General features: G+C 37.2%; 1 protein-coding gene across 2 annotated transcripts in view; it reads left to right on the forward strand.

Moving 5' to 3' along the window:
- Positions 1-16,024, forward strand: part of LOC136866218 (acetylcholinesterase) — an 88,486-nt gene extending 72,462 nt beyond the window's left edge. For both annotated transcript variants that reach the window (XM_067143000.2, XM_068226653.1), the window contains exons 10-12: positions 7,061-7,181; positions 11,175-11,295; positions 15,719-16,024. In XM_067143000.2, coding sequence (XP_066999101.2) covers positions 7,061-7,181; positions 11,175-11,295; positions 15,719-15,854 — 378 coding nt within the window. In that variant the 3' untranslated portion in view covers positions 15,855-16,024. The remainder of the gene's footprint in view (positions 1-7,060; positions 7,182-11,174; positions 11,296-15,718) is intronic.
- Positions 16,025-22,420: the final 6,396 nt, after the last annotated feature.

Below are 22,420 nucleotides of genomic sequence, written 5' to 3' on the forward strand. Positions count from 1 at the left end.
CATGATATAGAACAATATAACTGAAACTTATGTAATATACTGGAGCGATAAAAACCAACTCACTCTCCAGCCAGACACAGACCACCAGCAGGTGTTGCAACAAGCCTGAAGGGACTAAAACCACTAGTGGAAAAGGGAGGGAAAGTAACACCTAACCTTGACAGCTGTTAAAGGGTTGATGTTATCTGTCTTTTCTTTTCTTCTTTTCTCTTCCTATATAGCAACATGGCGGACTTGTAACATACTCAATTTTCAGATGTGATAGGTCTTCTTTAACAAGAATGAAGGCATCCCATGGGGGTGTAATGATCTGTAATAGCACGGGGTTTAAACTTCTCAATATAATATCTATAGAGCATCCAGAGTTAAGAAAAGACTACAGGCCTTATGGGCTTGCTGTCTTCCAATGTTGCCATATTCGCTCACTCACCACGGCTCAGTCACTGCTTGTGATGTACAGTGATGACATAAAATTATACATCGTTTGATTCAGCTGTTTCAAGACTGTGTAGTAGATATGATAATAATAATAATAATAATAATAATAATAATAATAATAATAATAATAATAATAATAATAATAATCACAATATAATAAATGCCCTATTATCTCAATCTTCACTATCTCTGTTAATGAAATTACAGTTATGAAATTTCGTTTTACCATAACGTTTCTAAGGTTATCAACCCACTGACTGTATCATTTGAAATAGAGTAAGAGTTTGAACATGTAGGGATGCGAACTAAATAATAAAAGAAGCAAAGTCATCTCCGTACAGGCCGTGAAGGCCCTTGGAGGGGTGGAAGGTAAAGGCTTCCACTATCCGCAACCTCGGCACCTGATGGGGTAGAGTGGTTAGCTCTACACCCAGCCGCCTTTGCCCCCAGGAATTAACCTGGTACTCAATTTTGGTATAGGCTGAGTGAACCTCAGGGCCATGTGCACCTCCGGAAGTGGAAATCTAGTTTCTTAAATTTTTACGACTTCCTGATGGGGATTCGAACCCACGTCCTTCTGGGCGAGCTGAGCACGCCTTTACCACCTCGGCCAGACTAAATAATAATACCGGTAACATAAATAATAACATGTGTGTCCAGAACCGGAAATGATTGTCTTGCTTCTTATATCTGAGAAAGTTTCATGATCATTGTTTTGCTTCAAGGGAGCGCAGTGCTGAGTTTATTAGCCCCCAGAATCATTTCACTGTTAAGGCAAATACTGTGTGGTTACAACACAGGAAGCTCTGTTGAGGATTGATGACGGCGAGATATCTCTATCTTGGTGATGTATCCTACAGCTCATTTCAGATAAATTTACTCGTAACTGACAACACATGCAAAGGCTTCGTCTTTATCACAAAATACGATAACTTAAATATTCTTCTGCAACATATAACACAGAATGCTGAATGACCTATTCGTATGAGAATGCGAAAACACACAAGCACAGATACAAAAATACAGTAAAATAAAAATATAACTTTAAAATAAATCCATCTGTTGTTCTTACCTTGTCAGCAATGTACAGATTTCAAGGCAGATGTGGAATGTTCATCTCTTCCATTTACATACTGCTTGAGGAATCTTCGTCTGAAGAGTCACCGAGGTGGACGATAATGGGTTTGATGTCGACCTGAATTTCATCAGCCTTCCACATATCCTCTTGAGTTTTCTTAACATAATTCCTCCAGTTATCAGGTGTGACACACGCTAAACCTTCCTCAATTAATCTTTGCATTTCTTTCACTTTGAAGTCCATATTATGTAAGCTCACATAATGTTTCACCTGAGCCCATACGAGTTCAATGGGGTTTAATTCGCAGTGGTAGGGAGGCAGCCGAAGTACTGTGTGTCCTCTTTCTAAAGCAAATTCATCTATCTTATATGTATCGTATTTTCCCTTTTCCAAAGCAATAATGTCCATCAAGTCTTTTTTTCAAAATTTCATCTTCATACTGAATATAATGTTCCCTCATCCATTCTTGCATAGCGCATTTTTTCCAGCTTCTTCTCGGTATAAGCTCCTTATTTCTGCTGTGATAAGAAGCATTATCAATAACAGAATTTGGATGCAAGTTTGGCAAGAGCTTTTCTAAAAAGTATGTTTCGTAACACACTCCATCCATCTCATCGTGTGCGTCGGCAATATTTTTTTTTCACAAAAAGATATATTCAGCGTTAGGCACTAACCCATTTTCGTTACCTGCGTGAACGATAGCAAATCGCAGCCCACGAGCGGTAGGACTTCTCAACCCAATTGAAAGCCCTGCAAGAAAAGCTTGTCTTGGCGTTGTAATTGTTTTATCTTTCCACTCTTTAGCAACAGTTATTCCAGTGTTAGCCCAACTTTCGTCTGTATAAACAATGTTCCGGCCTTCTTCTCTGTACTTTTTAATTTGTCGGAGGTACTTATGACGCAAAGACACAATATCTTCCCTTTCTATTAACATTACTCTATTTCCCCTTCTCTCATACACAAAGTTCATTTCCCTGAGAATAACATGCAACGTAGATTTCTTAAATTTTGGTAGTTCGGGGTTAATGTTTACGGAAGTGAGGATTGTGTTCAGAGTTGGCAGTTCATTTCTAAAATAGAATTCGTGAACAGTGCGCCGTATTCTGCTTCTGACAAAATCGTCGTATTTAATGAGTCTGGAATTACTGCAAATTAACTTTTTCCTTTGCCGCTTCTTGCTGGGAGTCTGGAGTGGCCCTTCGCTGGCTTCCTTCCTTATTTTGAAGATGGAAGACCTCTAAATTCCTAAAGCCTTTGGGGCTTCATCTACTACCCAGCTTACACTTTGTCCTGGATGCTTTATTTTCAAATATGAAAATATATTAAGCACCATTTGCCGCTCCTTTCTCCTGAGAACTTCACCACTTCTCCTTTTCACATGTTCAGCCATAATTTAAAAAAATATTACTGGCTGACTGATTATATAAAATACTAAACAGACACAAACAATACACGACATACACAATCAAAATCAATGCAATACACCAAAAACGAAACACAATATATTTAGGGCCTATAACAAAACACTATGCACTATGCACCCTGAAAGACGATCACTTCAATCTCAATCTGCCGAATATCTCCCTTACATAAGCAATTACTGTGATGAGTGACACACGCAAAATGAGAAACATGTCGCGCTGACCTCACCAATGATGATTTGCAGTAGTTAAGCCGAGCTATTACACGTGTTGACTACTGTACACAATACACACTACACGCTGAAATGTGGCGCGCGATACGACAAGCATGGCCGGCTATTCCGAGTAATGAACTGCATATATAATATTTAAAATGATAAACTCAAAGATATCAAATTGATTTTACGGCTTCTTCAGAATGGTATGGCACAACCAATGTTTGTTTCATAAGAAAAATTATACATTTTGATAGGAATTCATTATAATTATTATATATATTTAGAACTAAAGTCGCGCGGCTGTGAGCTTGCATCCGGGAGATCGTGGGTTCGAGCCCCACTGTCAGCAGCCCTGGAGATGGTTTTCCGTGGTTTCCCATGTTCACACCAGGCAAATGCTGGGGCTGTACCTTAATTAAGGCCATGGCCACTTCCTTCCAACTCCTAGGCCTTTCCCATCCTATCATCGCCACAAGACCTATCTGTGTCGGTGCGACGTAAAGCAAAAAAAAAAAACTAAAGTGGGTAACACCAATAGAAGTAAAAGCCCATAAGACCTGTAGTCTTTTCTTAACCCTGGATGCTCTTTTTTATAGAAGAAAACTCTCCGGAAACTAATTAAGAAAATGAGGGGGGGTTGCAAATCCTAATGGCCAAAACTTAAATGATACATTAAATGATTTAGAATGAAATACAATGCGCAGAGAGGGAATCAGTTCACAGAGGTCAGATACACAATACTAATAAAGCACCAAAGACATCAATAAAAAGGTCAGTTAAACACTTTAGAGGATACTGTCAAAATGTAAATTGACTTTGAAGCAAACTAACTGAACTTAGAATTTCTTCATGTTTAGCTAAGTACAACGTAATGAAATTAACCGAAACAAACTTAAATGATGAAATTAGTGATGAGGAACTCGGACTTGTAACATATTCAATTTTCAAATGTGATAGGTCTTCTTTAACGAGAACGAAGGCATCCCATGGGGGTGTAATGATCTGAATTAGCATGATGTTTAAACCTACTCTGATACCGTGCATTAGCATTAGTTGTTTGTGTCCCTGACTTTTAACACCACAAAATTAGTGCTGTATACATTCCACCCAGGTCTCCTGTCCAAAAATATTTTGATCATTGCATTGCTGTTTTAAAAAATGTCAAATATCAACAAACATTTATTGCTCCTTGTTGGTGACTACAATCTACCACATCTTAATTGGATAGTAAATGAAGAAACATTTTCTGGCCTTGTGTCAGTAGGTAACCACACAGTGCAGTCTAGTTTAGTTATAGACACATTTTCTTATCTCCGTTTAAATCAGTTTAATGATATCCCAAATTTTCTTAATCATTTTCTTGATTTGGTTTTCAGCAACTCCAGTTCCATTGAAGTAAAATCTAGTAACGAAAGTACTGTCATCCTCGATAGACATCAGCCAATATTAGAGATTTCTTTACCTATAAATGAGCTATACAATTCTTTACCTGCTGATAGTTTTTATTTTGACTTTTTAAATGGTGATTATAATGGACTAAATTAATACCTGTTACAGTTCAGCTGGAAGGTGATGTTTTAGAATGTATCAACTGATAAAGCAGCAGAAATGTTCTATTCAGTACTACATTGTGGCATGAAATTTTACATCCCTATACGGAATTTCAAGACTCCCATATTCCCAAAGTGGTATAATCATAAATTGAAGTCACTGGTTATTGGAAAGAAGAAAGCACACAAGTGGTACAAAATATCAGGTCTCAATAGTGATTATCAGCATTTCTTGAAATTAAGAAATGAATGCAAGTCTGAATCCAAATCTTGCTATACAAACTATGTCTCCAACTGTGAACAAAGTATTATTTCCAATCCACAGAAATTCTGGCAATATCTAAGTTCTAAAAGATCATATAATAATATTCCTTCAACAGTGCATCTTTACAAAATTACAGCAGATACTGGAGAAAACATTGTTAGTCTTCTTGCTCAACACTTTTCATCTGTTTATTCTTCTTATCAGAATAGTAATAGTATGTCATATGATTATCCTTTTTCTGTCAATCTGTCAGTTATCAACATTAGTAGTGCAGAAGTTTACAACAAGCTAATATCTCTGGAATTAAAGAAAGCTGTAGGACCTGATGGTGTTTCGACTTACCTGCTCAAGTACTGCTAATTTATTTTATGTGAAGCACTCTTTTAGCTGTTCAAATTATTATTAAACCCAGAGGAATGGAAGAAAGGATTTGTTAGTCCAGTTTTCAAAAACTGGTAATAGAAATGACATAAAACAATATAGACCTGTTACAATTGCTTCTCATATTTCCAAAATTTTTAACTCAATAATTCTTGACAAGATCACACCTCTCCTTAGAAACATCATCATTGATGAGCAACATGGATTCTTTTCAGGACGGTCAACATGTAGTATTCTATCAATTCCTCTTGAATGCAATACAGAACCACTCTCAGGTGGACTGCATTTATACAGATTTCTCAAAAGCTTTTGACACCGTTGACCATGATATCTTGCTGCAAAAATTAACAGGTTATGGAATTAATGGGCCTCTCCTCTCCTGGTTCGAATTGTGTCTTAAAAATCACCTACAGATTATTAAAATAAAGAATCATTTTTCTGCACCTGTTATTGTTACCAGTGCAGTTCCTCAAGGGTCTCACCTTGTGCCCTTACGTTTTACTCTCTACATAAATGACATTAAAAATATACTTAAGAATTCTGAATTGCTTTTGTTTCATGATGATGCAAAAAAAAAAAAAAAAGTAAACAAATTAATTTGTCCACTTGATTGTTTAAAACTTCAAGAAAATTTACATCATTTGGAAAAGTGTATTCAGAATAGAATGAAACATAATAATGAAGAATGTAAAATAATATTGTTTTTTAAAAACAAGAAAATAATATCATTTCACCACAAATTTAGTAATAACAACATTCTATCTCCTGTTTCACAAGTTAACGACCTTGGTGTTTTAATCAGTTAACCTATCATTTAATGAACATATTAAAAATATTTATAAGAAATCATTACAAAGACTGGGTTACAGAGAATTCCAGAGAATTTTCAAACTTAGATACCTATCGATTCCTGTATGTATGCATGGTACGCCCTATACTTGAATACTGTACACCTGTATGGAACCCTTCTCATCAGACCTCTATCCATAAATTAGATTCAGTACAACACAAATTTCTTCGTTTATATTCATTTACAGCAGGTTTCTCATATGAAAATCTGCATAGTCTGTCACAACACGGTGGATTCCTGGATACACTTTTCATTTTTAAATTGCTTCGCTCCTTGGTGAATTGCACACAACTCCTTGAAATAATTAACTTACATGTACCAGACAGATGCTCGAGGTTTAATAATACATTGTCTACAAATTGGCATAGAATTAACTATGCAGTCAATGGGCCAATCGAACGAATGTCAAGATTTCTAAACAAAGTGGATATTGATATATTTAACTGCTGTCAAATTTAGAAATCACTTACACAATCTCCAGAAGTGGCTATTACTTTCCTGTGCTTACTTGTACTATAACATGTGTATATATTTGTACATCTTTTTTTTCTTATACTCCACTGGCCTTTCTTTTTAGTGTGTTTTGTTTTGTTTTTCTCTATTATGTGTAAAATGGTATTACTGTTACTAAAGTAATATTTTCTGAACGTGCAACATACTTGATCACCCAAACAATGTTGCATAAGATTTACTTTGATGAATAAAAATATACTTAAAGAATGAACTTATTATCATTTCCATCTCAGGAGATGCAACTTTTTGGACTACTAAGTAGAAGAAATGTTTATTTAACAACCCAAGTTAGAAGCATATCCTTTGAAAAGTGTATCCTTTAATTGTTATTGTTTGTGTGTTCTAGTTCCTTGGTTCAGCCTATTTCAAAGGTCCTGCTCGAAAAATGGCAGAACTCAATAACTTAAGAGGAGGCCGAACTTATCTGTCGACATTCAACTACAATTCTCCAGGGTTTAGCAATGGAGGTAACTACTGACACATAACCATTTATTATTGTTCTGCAACATCTTCCTCTACTCTATCATTGTTGTTCCAGAGGAAGTTTTTCTTTAATATATGTTTTCAGGGTTAGGAGTCACTATGTCCAAGGGGAAATATCAATGAGGAAAAACAGGCCCAATTATTAATAGGTCCTGAAAGAGTGATGTCAGACATAAATGTCCACTGTGTGAAATGTAATTTATTGTTACAAGTGTTGCTAGGAACTGACAAACAGAGTTATGGCATATGTAACTGATACCAAAAAAAAAAATCTTAATAATAGTTGGATTCATGTGCCATTTACATTCAACTAACAGATAGAAGGATAAGATGTATTGACAATGTGTAGAAAGAACCTGTGCAAGTCCAGATGTATCACTGGTTGTGTGAGTAATATAACCATGAAGAAAGATGGCACGAGCAAATATCTCCATGAAGCCAATGCTATAAATACTGAAGTGAGGAAAGTAGTCAATGAACTTAGGTCAAGTGCAGAATTACAACCAAATGAAGTGCCTTCATCAACTGAGCATTCTGTTCTACAAAATGTACACAATAAGAAAATTTTAGTAAATATAGCAAACAAATTTTGTTTATAAAGAACCGTAAATAAAGAACAAAATGGATGTCGACCAGCAAATGCATGAAATTTGCAACGAGGGAGCCATTTGATAAGACGGTGAGGGGGTGAACAAATTCTCCTCTTCGATCCTAATATTCTTCATCAATCAGAACACTGAACATTGAACTGGTCCGACCAGTACTTCACAGATGGTAATTCAAAAGCACTCCATTACAGTTTATGCAGCTGTTCCCAATCCATAGTATTCGTAACACAGTTATTCTATTGGTATTTTGTTTAATGCAAAGGAGATCTGAAGGCAAGTATACAGCCATATGTGATAATTTCATATCTGTAGCCATCAGACTGGAGTATGAAATAACCCCTGCCATTATTAGTATGGACTTTGAGTAGGCTAACATGTATGTTGTCCAAAATAACTTCCCGAAGGTGTCAATAAAAGGTCGTTTGTTTCATTTACACAGGCTCTACACAGAAAAGTAGTGGGGTTAACATTACTGCAAGGTTTTCAGATGAACCAACAGTAAGGTATCAAATACAACAGTTCATGGCAATTACCTCCATCCCCTTGGATTACATGTATGAGGTTTTTGATATGCTGTACGATGATGAAGACGACGATCTTTTGGAGTATGCAGCTTATATCTAGCATGCATACTGCATGTGACAGGGCACTCAGAATGTGGTTTTGGAAGACCCATCAAAGGTGAGGAATGTTTAAGAGACGCTACTGCAAGATCATCAAAGATCAAATAATTCTGTTGAAGGGTTTCAGTATAAATATCATAAAATGATTATGACTCATCATATCAGCGTATGGAGATCATCCAGCATTAGAGCAGGAACAGCATGACAATGAGAATATCCTCATACAGTTTCAGGTAGGTCAAGACAACCTGTAAAATAAAAAGTACCTCACTAACAGAACTTGTATAGAAAATATTGTACAGAATTATCAAATGTACTACGATTCCAAAAGTGTAAAACAATATCTCGATCCAATATTGTATCACATTGTTTGTTCCATCTGATGACTGGCCACAACTACAAACCACTGCAAACAACCTATAAGACTAAGACGCAATATACAATTATTATGTCATCAATTTTGAAAGTAAAGTTTTGGACATTGTTCTCATAAATAGTATTGGGACCATTCACTATTGAACATTATCTATGGACTATTCATCCTTGGGCTTTTATTCCCTGGTGATTTTGATTTTGACATTTTTGTCTGTGGACATTTCCCCTTGGACATATAACCTGGAAGGGTTTTCAGCATTTAGGTCATGTTGTGTACATACCAAAGAAATTTAAAGCACAGAGCAAAAATCTGATATTCTCTTCATCAGCTGACTTCATTCAACTGTGTTCCATTACTTTTATTGTAGATTTCTTCATTAAGGTAGCATTTCATAGGCCATGGCAACTGTGCTGTATCATCCGATAACACTGCAGCTCAAGAAATACACAATGTGACTTGGAAGGCCAAAGCAATGTGCGTTTCAGATTAAATGGAGTTGGGATACAGGCAGTGTGGCAGAATTTTATTATACAAGACATGCGTTACAAAAAGCTAACTTCCTTCAATACCACCAGCAGTGCTGGATGTGTCGATGTGTACTACCTGTCACTGATATGCCATTATGATGGTCACCCTGTCTCTAAAGTGCATCCCACGCAATGGCTTCTTCAGTTTCAGAATGATATCAAAGGCATATGGACTGAGATCTGGTGAATAGGGAGGGTGTTCTAAGACTTCCCATCCCCACTGCTGTATAGTGTTATCATGGAGGAGTATAGCACTATCTTGAAGTGATGGATGTTTCTGGCAAAGTGTATGACACAGATGGCTTTGCAGAAATGTGTGGTGGTGGTGGTAGTGGTATTGTGAATTGATGGTATGGCCCTCACAAACAGGACAGAACATAAGAACACTGCCACATTTCTGCCATGGAGAACTGCCAATTTTTATGTATGACGACTGTTTTTCCACCTACAACTATCCTGGCGCATAGCTGGACACACACTCACTGAGTTACCCTGATACCTAGCCAACTGTGTCCAGACATGATCCGTTGGTGATCTTTAGTATAATGTACCACATGCTTTCCAATGTAATATCAGGCTCACCGTGCTGCCACTTGTTCTACAATATAGCACTGCTGCCATGATTTATGAAACGACCTACAGATACAAACTGACCTTAATTAATGCCTGAAAATGTTAACCAGACAAACACTTTGAAGCAACTTTTGAACAAGTTTTATGCAAGAATTTATAATGAATCACATTTTTGCAAAGAGCCAACCATGTATTTAGATCACTCTATCAGTTCAATTTCCCATACAGCAATCTTAGAAATTTGAAAATATGATTTCAAATCAAAGATGAAAACAATCAGGAAGTTTATAATTTAAGCTGTCTGCTTTTTCCTGTGCTGTAGAAGTGATTGCAGTAAAACCCCAATAAAATGTTCTTCAAGGGATCATGTAATAACTGGGACTGCATATTAAACAAAGTCAACCAAATATGTACAATGTAACATATACCAAACATGTTCAATTTTTTTAGCATTTTTATTGAAATATTGCATACAAAATATTGTAAATGCCAACATATTATACAGAACTGATGTTTTACAGCACTGGGCCTATTTATGGCATAGCCCTACTATGCTTAATTCTCATGGCGGGATGAATAATTAAGTGGATTCTGTCTTATATCTGAACCTGAACAATGAATAACATTTTCAATACAATTTAACTGTAGGGTGTAATCATCAGAATTACTGATAAACTGCTTTATCACTTAATGTACATTGCAGCAAGGGCATTTTGCCACATGGAAACTAGTTCAACTGATTTGTCTTCATTCTCTTCCTCATTACTGTGGCACCAGCAAGATTTTCATTAGTTTAATACTCATTTTAATCCTGCAGACACTTCAATACGCCAAAGATGAAATGAAACTGACAAGCAAACTTTTCCAGAACTAAGGAACGTAACTATGAGAGAGAAGGAATAACAAAACAGTGGTCATAGTACTGTACACGAGTATAAGCCTTAAAGAGCGCAGGGCGACGGGACCCCTAATTTGCAAAAACAGCAAGCACAGGGTGGAACAATAGATTAATGATCTTAGCAAGAACAAGTACCAAAAATTCAACTTGTCTTGCAAGCATTGTTGAAAATGAACTAAATATTTTGCATTAAATGGGCACAAATTATCACGGTATTTTTCATTCCATCAAAATGTAGTAAGATACTGTATAATTTAAAGTACAGTACACACTTGTTGTCTTATAAATCACTGATAACTGAGAGTTCTTAATAAATATCATGTCTAACTGTCAGAAAACAAGGTACATTAATGATGTCTTTTTGTTTTACAGTCATTCCTCATGGCAAGGATCAAGTAATGATTTTTCCCTCTGCTGATTTCCCATACACCGACGAGGACCTTCTCCTTGTCCAAAACATGACTGCAATGTATGCCCAGTTCATTTCTACAGGGTAAGTGTGACTTAATGTTATTAACAAGCCAGACAAAATGTAATACAGCTGCAAACACATTAATCCAAACATACCAGTCTCTATGTATACCTTACGGCCAAGTAAGGTAAACCCATGGATTCTGATGCTGTGTTCTCCAATCGGCGTCAATCCTAACAGTCTTCAATCTTCCAGGCAGTAATTCTAAATGATGATTGATGACCTTAATCAGATCAACCCATTGTTTTATGACGTGCCCCTTTAACCTTTTACTTTGAAGATTTCTCAAGACATTCAATTTTCCACGTTTGTCACCCTTCTTCCTTAAAATGTCATCAAAGAACTGTAAGATTTTCCTATTTTACCCACTCCCTGAATGATATAATTGTTTGTCTGTCTTGTTATCCTTAGTGTCATCCTCTACCACCACATCATGACGCACCTTGGACTTCACTGTCCAAGTTTCACAGTCGTTCACGGAGATCAAGAAGAGAAGAAGATTAAACTAAGACTCTTTGTATTAAAAGGCCCTCTAGCCTTATCTTCTATAGATTTTCCCCAACAGCATGTCCTTGCATAGTAAGTCTCCAAATTTATTTTCCTTAATCAATGGCGTCAGCAACTACGACCTCAGGTTAGTGAATTCACAAATCTTTGGAGATTTAATTGTCAGTTGAAGGTCATCCCTTTTATCAATGAGTATCAGTTTCTTCTTAGCCCATTTTATCTCCACACCAAGACTCCAAGGAGTCACTGAAATTCAGTATGTTAGTGAGAGAATAATAAAGGTGACTGCATGTAGGGAAAGAAAAACTAACTTTGGTAGAGGTGTAAGCACCTCAAATTGGATGTTGTCAAGAGAATAAGAACCAGTTTCTTGATGATTTGGGATAAGTTATTAGTAAAGAGAGAGTAATCATAGGAGATCTGAATGCACAGATTGGGGCAGATAGAACAGAATATGATAACGTAATGGGACCTCATGGATATGGTGGAAGAAATATAGAAGGTGAACATCTCCTTGACTTCTGTATGAGAAATGGGTTGGTAGTGAAAAATAGTTGGTTCAAGAAGAGACAGAGCCATAAGATAACACGATACAGTTGGGATAGACTACAAAAGACTGTAATTATGTCAGCTCAGATGTAGAAAGGAGCAGAATGTTAACAGGTGTCAGAGTAATACCCAGTGAGAGCCTTGACAGTGACCACCGTCTATTAGTAGCGGACCTGAGAAATTTCTATGTGGCAAAAGTGCAGAACAGGAAAATGCCAAAAATCAAAGTATGGGAACTTCAGAAAACAGATAAGATAACTCAGTATCAGAACCGGATAAAAACCCTGTTACTGAGAGAGGAAAGGAAAAATGAGAGGCAGAATGGACTAGACTAAGGGGCACATTGGTTAAGGAAGCAACTCAAGTTTGTGGAAAGACAAGTATGAAAACAAAGTAGAAGGAAACACCATGGTGGAATGAAAAAGTTAGAACAGCAATCAGCGAAAGAAATTTCTTGCAAAAAGACAGGGATTAGGAGAAAAATAAACCGGATCTTACCAGAGATGAGGCAAAGATCAGAAACCTCGAACAATTATACCGAAACAAGAAACTGGATGTTAAAAGAACAGTTACAGAAGAAAAGACCAAGGCATGGAATATATTCACTCAGAAACTTGAGGAAGACAGCAGAGGCAATATGAAACTACTGTATAGTGTTATCAGAGGTAAAAGGAAACCAATGAATACCATGAATACCAAAATGGAAATCTGCTTAGGACAGAAAGTGACATGAGAGAAGTCCTGAAAGAACCATTTCGACCACCTACTGAATAGACCAGTTCAAGAACAAAATACAGAACCGGAAATCCAAGTCTAAAATGAGGAACCTCCTATAACCTGAACAGAAACTGAGACAGCCTTAAAATCTATGCCTAAAGGAAAATCTTCAGGTGCAGATGAAGTGAATGCGGACATGATAAAGGCAGCAGGCATCCAGGGTATACAATGGCTGCACAGAGTACTAAATGCTGTATGGACAGACAACAAAATACCTGTAGACTGGAGCAAGGGCATTATAATTCCCCTGTTTAAGAAAGGCAGCAGACAGAAACCCACCAACTATAGAGGAATACACTGCTGTCTCACGGGCTAAAATTCTAGAGAAGATCATAGAAAGGAGATTGAGAACCATCATTGAACCACAGTTTGAGGAGGAGCAATATGGATTCAGAAGTAACAGATCAACAACGGATCTAATTTTTAGCACCCGCATGCTGATGGAAAAGTATTGGAAGAAAGGCAAAAACCTGGTCATTGTATTCCTGGATATAGAAAAGTCCTATGATAGTGTTATAAGAGATAAGATCTGGGAGTGCCTGAGGAAAAGAAATGTGCCTGAAGGACTGGTAAAGAAAATTCAGATGTTGTACAAAGACTGTACTAGCTGTGTACAAATTGGGGAAGGTCGATCATCATCGTTTGAAACCAAGAGTGGAGTTCAACAAGGAAGTGCACTGTCCCCACATTGTTCATCATTGTTACGAACAATATAATGAACGTCAACGAAAAGTTAGGTGAACTGAATGCAGTGGCCTTTGCTGATGATGATATGATTTGGGGTGAAACAGAAGAGGAAGTACAGACCAAACATATGGAAATCCCAGTTCCAGTAATATAAACCCAACATCAGCAAAACTAAGACAGTGGTGATGGCAACAGAGAAGGGCGTCCAGCAAGTGTAAAACTAGGAGACCACCAGCTAGAGTGTGTGGATAGATTTCCTTACCTTGAAAGTGTAATCCCCAGTGATAATTTGGTCAGAAAGGAAATTACAAACCAAGTGCAAAAGGGATCAGAACAAGTAAGAACACTTTTATGGGATAACATGATTCTAAAACTGGCCAAACTGATGATGTTTAACAGCTATTTCATATCAATATTGACCTATGGTATTGAAGCATGCACCCACACAAAAAGAGATTTATCAAGACTGCAAGCATCAGAGATTAAATTTCTTAGATCCATCATCCAGAAGACCAAGATGGACAAGTTAAGAAATGAGGAGGTGAGGAAAGAAGCCGGAATAAAGACATCCCTATTAGACCGAATCGGCACATACAGATTATGGTGGTACGGGCATGTGATGAGGATGGAGCCTACAAGAACAGCCAGAATAAGTTTGGAAAGACAGATGGAGGGGAAAAGATCTGCAGGAAGACCCAAAACCCGATGGATGGACATGATCAAGGTTGATCTAGTTACCAGAGGATGGACAGTGGATGATGTTCTCCATGACAAGTTGTATATGGACAGGAAGAAGTGAAAGAGGCTCATTAACAGTACCCAGGAAACTGGAACTGTACTATGATGATGATGATGATGATGACGAAGACCAAGACTGACTTTCATCCTGTATGCCTTCCATTATTTCAACAAGCTCATGTACACTGCTTTCTATAAATATACTGTAGTGCCATCAGATGCCACACAACCCTGCTGCATGCATGTGGACCCATTCAGTCATATGCTCTTCAACTTACACATGTGCTGCTTAATGTCATTAAAGTCCAATATGAGAGGCAGCCGACCTGGATGAGAGAGCCAAGAAACGTGGATGATAATGTCGCCATTCTTGTTATATTGTGAGCAAAAGTATGAAGCTTCATTCAGGAATGGAATGTGTATAATATTGGCTTGTACACAGTATGCTATATTTGAGTTCAAAATAGTGTTCATTTCATCCAAAAATTGAAGTTGTTATTTTATGAGCTCACTGATGTGAGCCAGACATTAGATTAGGATGAGTTTACGGATAATGATGACATCATTTCTAAATGTTATATTTTCCCTTTATACTACATAAAAACATTTGAATCCATGACTGAGAAATTCATGACACTAACCCCACACAGAACATCTGTACCAAGTCAGTTCAATTTTCTACTTTTTTAGTGCTAAAAAATTAAATTAGTCAAAACATATCCCGGTCTCCCAAAACTGTGTTTGATATGCGTGAGTTAGTTTCTTTTGTTATCTCCATAGACTAGCTCATTATATTGTGAGCAAAACTATAAAGCTTCATTCAGGAATGGAATGTGTATGGTACAATAAATCTAAAGAAAAAGGCTCCCTTCAGACTGGACTGGTACATAACAGGTGACATGCGAAAGAATCACCTTCAGTTCAGTGATGATTTCTTTGCCATCATTGGTGACATCCACAAAGCATGGAATGAATTATTCTAAATCAGTTTGATGCTCCGCCAGCTATGTAAAGATCTAGTAGGAACCCAAAGCAATCGTACTTCCAGCCAGTTTTTTCAGTGTCTAAAATCTGCTCTATGAGAAATATTCCTCCAAAGCCTTTTCTAACAAATGTTTGTTCACATGACTGGGTGTTGCTTCATATCCATAAAAATGTATTTATGTTCTCTTTGGCTTGTTCCCAGGACACCTGGTGGAGTTGCCTGGAAGCCATACTCTTTAGAAAGTGGAGACTATCTCATCATCAACTCTACAATGACAATGAACGCGCCTTTTGAACAGCAGTATACCATTGCAGAACAGGATGGCTTATACAAATAACTTGAAGGATAATAATAAAGAAAGAAATATTTAAATAACTCTGTGTATCTCTTTCTCACCTCTAGCAACAATGGACTAAAAGCAGACGAAGGAGCTCATTGTAACCAAATGTATCTATTTGTACAGATTGCCAGGTAAATAAATCCCAACTGGTGAGATGGTCCAAACCATTGTCACAGTAAAACATCCATATTACATCTAAACCTGTTTTCTAGCCAGCGGCAGTCAATTCCATTCATTCAAACTAACTAAATGGGTAGCACAACAATAGATGGCAGTAAATCCTGTTGCCGAGTCCAAATGTTCAGTGGGTGTAACTGAGGACAAGAAACAATAGCCTGGAAACTGGTAGTTTAGAAATGAGGTAGAATTCGGCACTACACTTTGACATCAGCCACAGAACAACCTGATTCACTTAGGATGAAGAATTCATCATCATTGCTCCTGAAACCAGATCAACAACAAACCCAAATCATCACTTTCTGTAAGACCACAATAAAATAACCAGCAAGACGATAGATGTACAGTGGGGTTAAATGAAATGTTTAATACAGGCTACTGTTATTGCTACACTACCAGCATGATTAACTGGTTTAAATCTCTGTTATACAAGCTGTAAATATTTCAGAACAAATTACTAATTAATATCCGTTTTCACTTCAGATGGAATAATTCCACTTCACTGTTTAAAACGTTCAACTTCTCGCAGTCATTATCTTTGCCTTCAAGTCTCTCAAACAAGTAGAAAGTTTTGACAATCATCAGTAGTTCCTTGGTTTTGGACATATTTTAAATCTTCCTCTCAGATCTAAGATATTCAGATGATGATGATGATGATGATGATAATGATAATGTTTGTACAGCTGTCTATAAGTCAATACCAGACGGCAAAGGGGCAATCTATTGCAGAGTTTTAATTAATTCTGTCAGGGAAATACTAAATATGTCACCAGTGCCGACAATGACATGGAATGCCAAGCAGACTTTCTTCCCTTTCAAAAATCTTATTAACTACACTGGGACTGGACCTGTGATCTTGAGAATCAGGTATCGACAATAATAATGATAATAATTATCATATGACGTGTTCAAATGCAAGAATTTGGGCCAGAGCACACATAGAGGCCCACCATCTTGTCCAGTTCTAGTCATACATTTCCCCTCCTCTTGTCTTGAGTGCATCTGATGTTGCGTACAATTCATTGCTCGGTACCATTTCTGCCACAAGCCAGCCAAAACACACTTGGCCCCATCATGTTATGATGCTCATGGCATACTGATCATTGCTCATGTATCCAAGAAGTGTACTTACAGTACTTAAAGACTCATTAAAAACACTGGCATCTGAATCCAGAGACTTGAGATCCAGAAAACAAAATTTATTAGATCCATCATGATTTAATGCACAATGGGGGACAGAATTATCAAAAACTAATCTATAATAATAATGTTATTGTTTTCACGTCCCAGTAACTACTTTTGATGGTTTTCGGAGATAACCTATAATGTTGTTGTTTGAGTCATCAGTCATTAGACTGGTTTGATGCAGCCCTCCATGCCACCCTATCCTGTGCTAACATTTTCATTTCTACGTAACTATTGCATCCTACATCTGCTCTAATCTGCTTGTCATATTCATACCTTGGTCTACCCCTAGCGTTCTTACCACCTACACTTCCTTCAAAAACCAACTGAACAAGTCCTGGGTGTCTTAAGATGTGCCCTATCATTCTATCTCTTCTTCTGATCAAATTTAGCCAAATCGATCTCCTGTCACCAATTCGATTCAGTATCTCTTCATTCCTGATTCGATCTATCCATCTCACCTTCAGCATTCTTCTGTAACACCAAATTTCAAAAGCTTCTATTCTCTTTCTTTCTGAGCTAGTTATCGTCCATGTTTCACTTCCATACAATGCCACGCTCCACACGAAAGTCTTCAAAAACATCTTTCTGATTCAGATATCAATGTTTGAAGTGAGCAAATTTCTTTTCTTAAGAAAGTTCTTCCTTGCTTGTGCTAGTCTGCATTTTATGTCCTGCTTACTTCTGCCATCGTTAGTTATTTTACTACCCAAGTAACAATATTCATCTACTTCCTAAGACTTCATTTCCTAATCTAATATTTCCTACATCACCTGCCTTCATTCGACTGCACGCCATTACTTTTATTTTGGACTTATTTATTTTCATCTGGTACTCCTTACCCAAGACTTCATCCATACCATTCAGCAACTTCTCGAGATCTTCTGCAGTCTCAGATAAAATAACAATATCATCGGCAAATCTCAAGGTTTTGATTTCCTCTCCTTGGATTGTGATTCTCTTTCCAAATTTCTCTTTGATTTCCTTTACTGCCTGTTCTATGTAAACATTGAAAAGGAGAGGGGACAAACTGCAGCCTTGCCTCACTCCTTTCTGGATTGCTGCTTCTTTTTCAAAGCCCTCGATTCTTATCACTGCAGACTGATTTTTATACAGATTGTAGACAGTTCTTCGTTCTCGGTATCTGATCCCTATCATCTTCAAAATCATAAATAGCTTGGTCCAATCAACATTATCGAATGCCTTTTACATGTACATGGGCTTGTCCTTCTTGATTCGATCCTCTAAGATCAGACGTAAAGTCAGGATTGCTTCACGTGTTCCTACATTTCTTCTGAAGCCAAATTGATCTTCTCCAACTCAGCTTCAACTTGTTTTTCCATTCTTCTGTAAATAATACGTGTTAAAATTTTGCAGGCATGAGATACTAAACTAATGGTGCAGTAGTTTTCACACCTGTCAGCACCGGCTTTCTTGGGAATAGGTATAACAACATTCTGCTGAAAATCGGATGGGACTTCTCCTATCTCATACATCTTGCACACTAAATGAAATAACCTTGCCATGCTGGTTTTTCCTAAGACAGTCAGTAATTCAGAGGGAATGTCATCAATTCCAGGTGCCTTGTTCCTATTTAGGTCACTCACAGCTCTGTCAACGGGTCTCCCATTTCATCAGCATCAATAGCCTCTTCATGTTCCAGAACCAAATTATCTACATCTTTACTTTGATACAACTGTTGGATATGCTCCTGCCATCTATCTGCTTTGTCTTCTTTCCCTAGAAGTGGCTTTCCATCTGAGCTCTTAATATTCATACACCTAGATTTCCTTTCTCAAAAGGTTTCCTTGATTTTCCTGTACAATACATTGTCTATATACCCATGATTAAACCTAAATACATAACCTAACCTATAATACATAAAAAATTGTTTTCAGTTATACACATAACCTAACTTGCAACAAAATTAGAACAAATGAAATTAAACAGCAATTTTTTTTTTAATGCTACACTACTATTGGGATAGGATTATAACCATGGCTTTAGTTAAGGTACAGTACTAACATTTGCCTGGTGTAAAAATGGCAAACAATGAGGCAAAAGGAACATCTAGGCTGTTGACGGTGGAGCTTAATAAAGGCCACGGTCGCTTCCTTCCCACTCCTAGCCCTTTTCTATCCCACCACTGCCTGAAGACCTATTTGTGACGGTGCGATATAAAGCAAATCATATTAAAAATACACTAAAAATTCATTTACAATATAACAGTACAGTATATTGTAAATTATGTGAAAGTTTTTCTAGATCTTCCTCTCCTTCTCTTTGTGGCTTGCCCCTTTCATTCAAGGTCTCTGTTTTTAATGAACTACTTCTATTTCTTTCTGTCTACAAGTTTCTCATCTATATCTTTCTTCTCGAGGTCTTCCTGGATTAACTCCATCATCTTTTCTTAGACTATCCTTTCTTCCTTCTTCCCCATGTACTGTAGTTTTTGCCCTCCCATATAACGTGACCATATCATCTGAGCCTAGGTTCTTGGAGCTATATCTATAATTTTTCATGTCCCTCGAATGTGGTCACTCCAGATTCTGCCCATCCTGCTTACTCCACACATCCATCACAGCATCTTCACCTCGGCAACTTACAATCTGTACAATTTGCTCTATTAAGAAGCAATGTTTCTCTTGCATCTTGCTACCAGCTAATAATCTTTCCCTTTTGATCTTACAGGTATCCTTCAGTCACATAGCACTCCTGTCACCTCTTTCTAGTTTCTGTAGCAGCTTGAATCCTGCTATAAACTTATATAAACTAGTTTTCAATCTCTTCAACAATCAATCCCAAGTACTTGAAGCGATCTGCCTTTGGGATGTTGTTTCTATCTAACCTTAGGTCAGTTCCACCCTCTGCAGTCTTGGAGATAAAGATATTTGGTCTTCCTTCTGCTTATCTTTAGTTCTCTTTTATCCATTGTTTAAATTTCTCTCCTGTCACTTCTCTTGATTCTGCACATAACACAATATCAGTGGCATACATCGTACACCATGGCAACTCGTCCCTTACTGGTTCTGTCAGCACATCCATGACACTGTTAAACAAGAAAGGACTTAACGCTGATCCCTGATGGAGTCTCACTTTCACTTCAAAATTTGTTTCTCCATACTACTCGTACTTCTGACATTTGAGTTCACACCTCTCAGTACAGTTCCTGAATTAGACAGATGTAATTCCTTGGGACTCCTCTTTCTTGAAGGCTTCTACACACTTCTTGATTTGGCACTCTTATCATAAGCTTTCTCAAGATCAACAAATACCAGATGTAGTTCCTTTTGTTTTTCCCTGAATTTTTCCATTAGTTGCCTCAAGGTAAGACTAGGGTCGATTGTCTTCACCCTGGCATAAAACTGTACTGTACCTCTGCAATTGTCCCTTCATCCCTAAGTCTTGCATCTACAATTCTTTCAGACACTTTCATGGTGTGAGAAGTGAGTTCACTATCTCTCTGATTTTCCTTCCTTAGACAGGTACATTAGTACTACATCTCCACTCTGCTGGTATTTATTTCCTCTTGATGGAATATTTTTCACATCAAATTGCATAACAGGTCAGCACATCCAGCACTTCCATTCTTATTATGTACAACATTCATTTATTTATTTATTCATTTATTCATTCATTCATTTATTTATTTATTTATTTATTTATTTATACTTTTCCCAACTGCAGATTGCCCCTGAGGACAAAGTATACGAAAAAACAAAATCAATTTTTAAAGTAACTGAATTTATTACATAAGGGTTGGTTAGTAAATTTGCTGCATCATCAATGCTAAAACCATTATGTGAAATATTTTAGTTTAGAGCTTTGGCTGGTAAGGTTCTGTCATCTAAGGTTCAATATTGTCTGAATATTGACAAGAAATTCTCACTCTTCATAACATGTGCTGCAGGTCAGCATTTCTCCAAAAATATTATCACACAGCAGTTTTCACAGGTGCAACGATGATTTGATTAAAAGGTTCAGAAGATAGGTAGTTCCTCAGCATTTCGATTGAATATTTCAAGGAAGTCATTGCAACTTCTCTTACTAATGCATGAATTAGGTTAAATGATTTGCAGAAAATGAAAAAAAGAGGATGGTTCCTCTAGCGCCAACAATTAATCCAATGGCTTCGATATCATCCATCTGGTATTTTTGTTGATAGAATGGGAGAGTTGTTTCATATGTTCTTTTCTTTTTTTCACAGACCTTATTGGGTTGTGTTCAGGATGTTTCGAATCTGATCGGCAGATCTATTATAAAGCCATTTTGGTGATCTTTGAAGGCTATCATGTCAACTTGATGGGTGCTGCCTTAAGAGAGAGAGACTGTGAACCTCCTTGAAGACTCTGAGTTCCTTAATGTTTGAGTAATGGAAGATCGTATTTTATGATGTCTTGTATTTCATAGAGTTTCCCCATGCGAGCAGTAACCAAGGATGTGAGCAAGCATTTCTACCTCATTATGGCAGTGCTACCTACGGTTAGCATCCAATGTCCCGTCAGGAACAGCTCGTACAGCCACTACTTCACCTGTCATTTTCAAAGCTTCATGGCATTCACTACAAGATAATCCTTGAAGGCAACTGACCCACTGATTGGCTGGAGGGTGTTGATAAGTGATCATTTTATCTGAATCTTAGAGAAATTTTACAGGAATTTGCTCAAAGGGAATTGTTTGGAACTGGTGAACAAGAGATGGACAAGTTGAGGTATTTAGAATAAATAATTTTTTATTAGTTTGCAAAAGAGGTGGGGATGACAGAGATTCTAACTTGCTTCTTAAAATCACTCACTGAAGCTTGACAGTTGAATGTGATAATACTCTTAAAATTCACTCCCAAATATTTCATTGATTGATTCTTCCGGAGATACGCTCTTGACGTCTCCTCCGTAAGACGAGATATCTTCACCAATGACTTTACCTTGAACAATATTGATACATAGTGACTTTGACAGATTAATATTCAAATCAATCCCACTGAATTCTTGAACTGCCATTCGTGCAAGTTTGAGAGCAGATTATTTATCTTTGCTGATGATGATAATGGTATCATCCGCGAGACCTAAGACTGTTAATGACTGTTAAGGGAAATTCATATTCAGTTGCAACTGGTTCCTCATAGAGTTCTTCCAAAACATGATCCATTACAAGATTGTATAATGCTGGGGGGGGGGGAAAGGAGATCCCTGCAAAATACC

This window comes from Anabrus simplex, chromosome 3 (genome assembly GCF_040414725.1).
Source record: "Anabrus simplex isolate iqAnaSimp1 chromosome 3, ASM4041472v1, whole genome shotgun sequence".
NCBI lineage: Eukaryota > Metazoa > Arthropoda > Insecta > Orthoptera > Tettigoniidae > Anabrus > Anabrus simplex.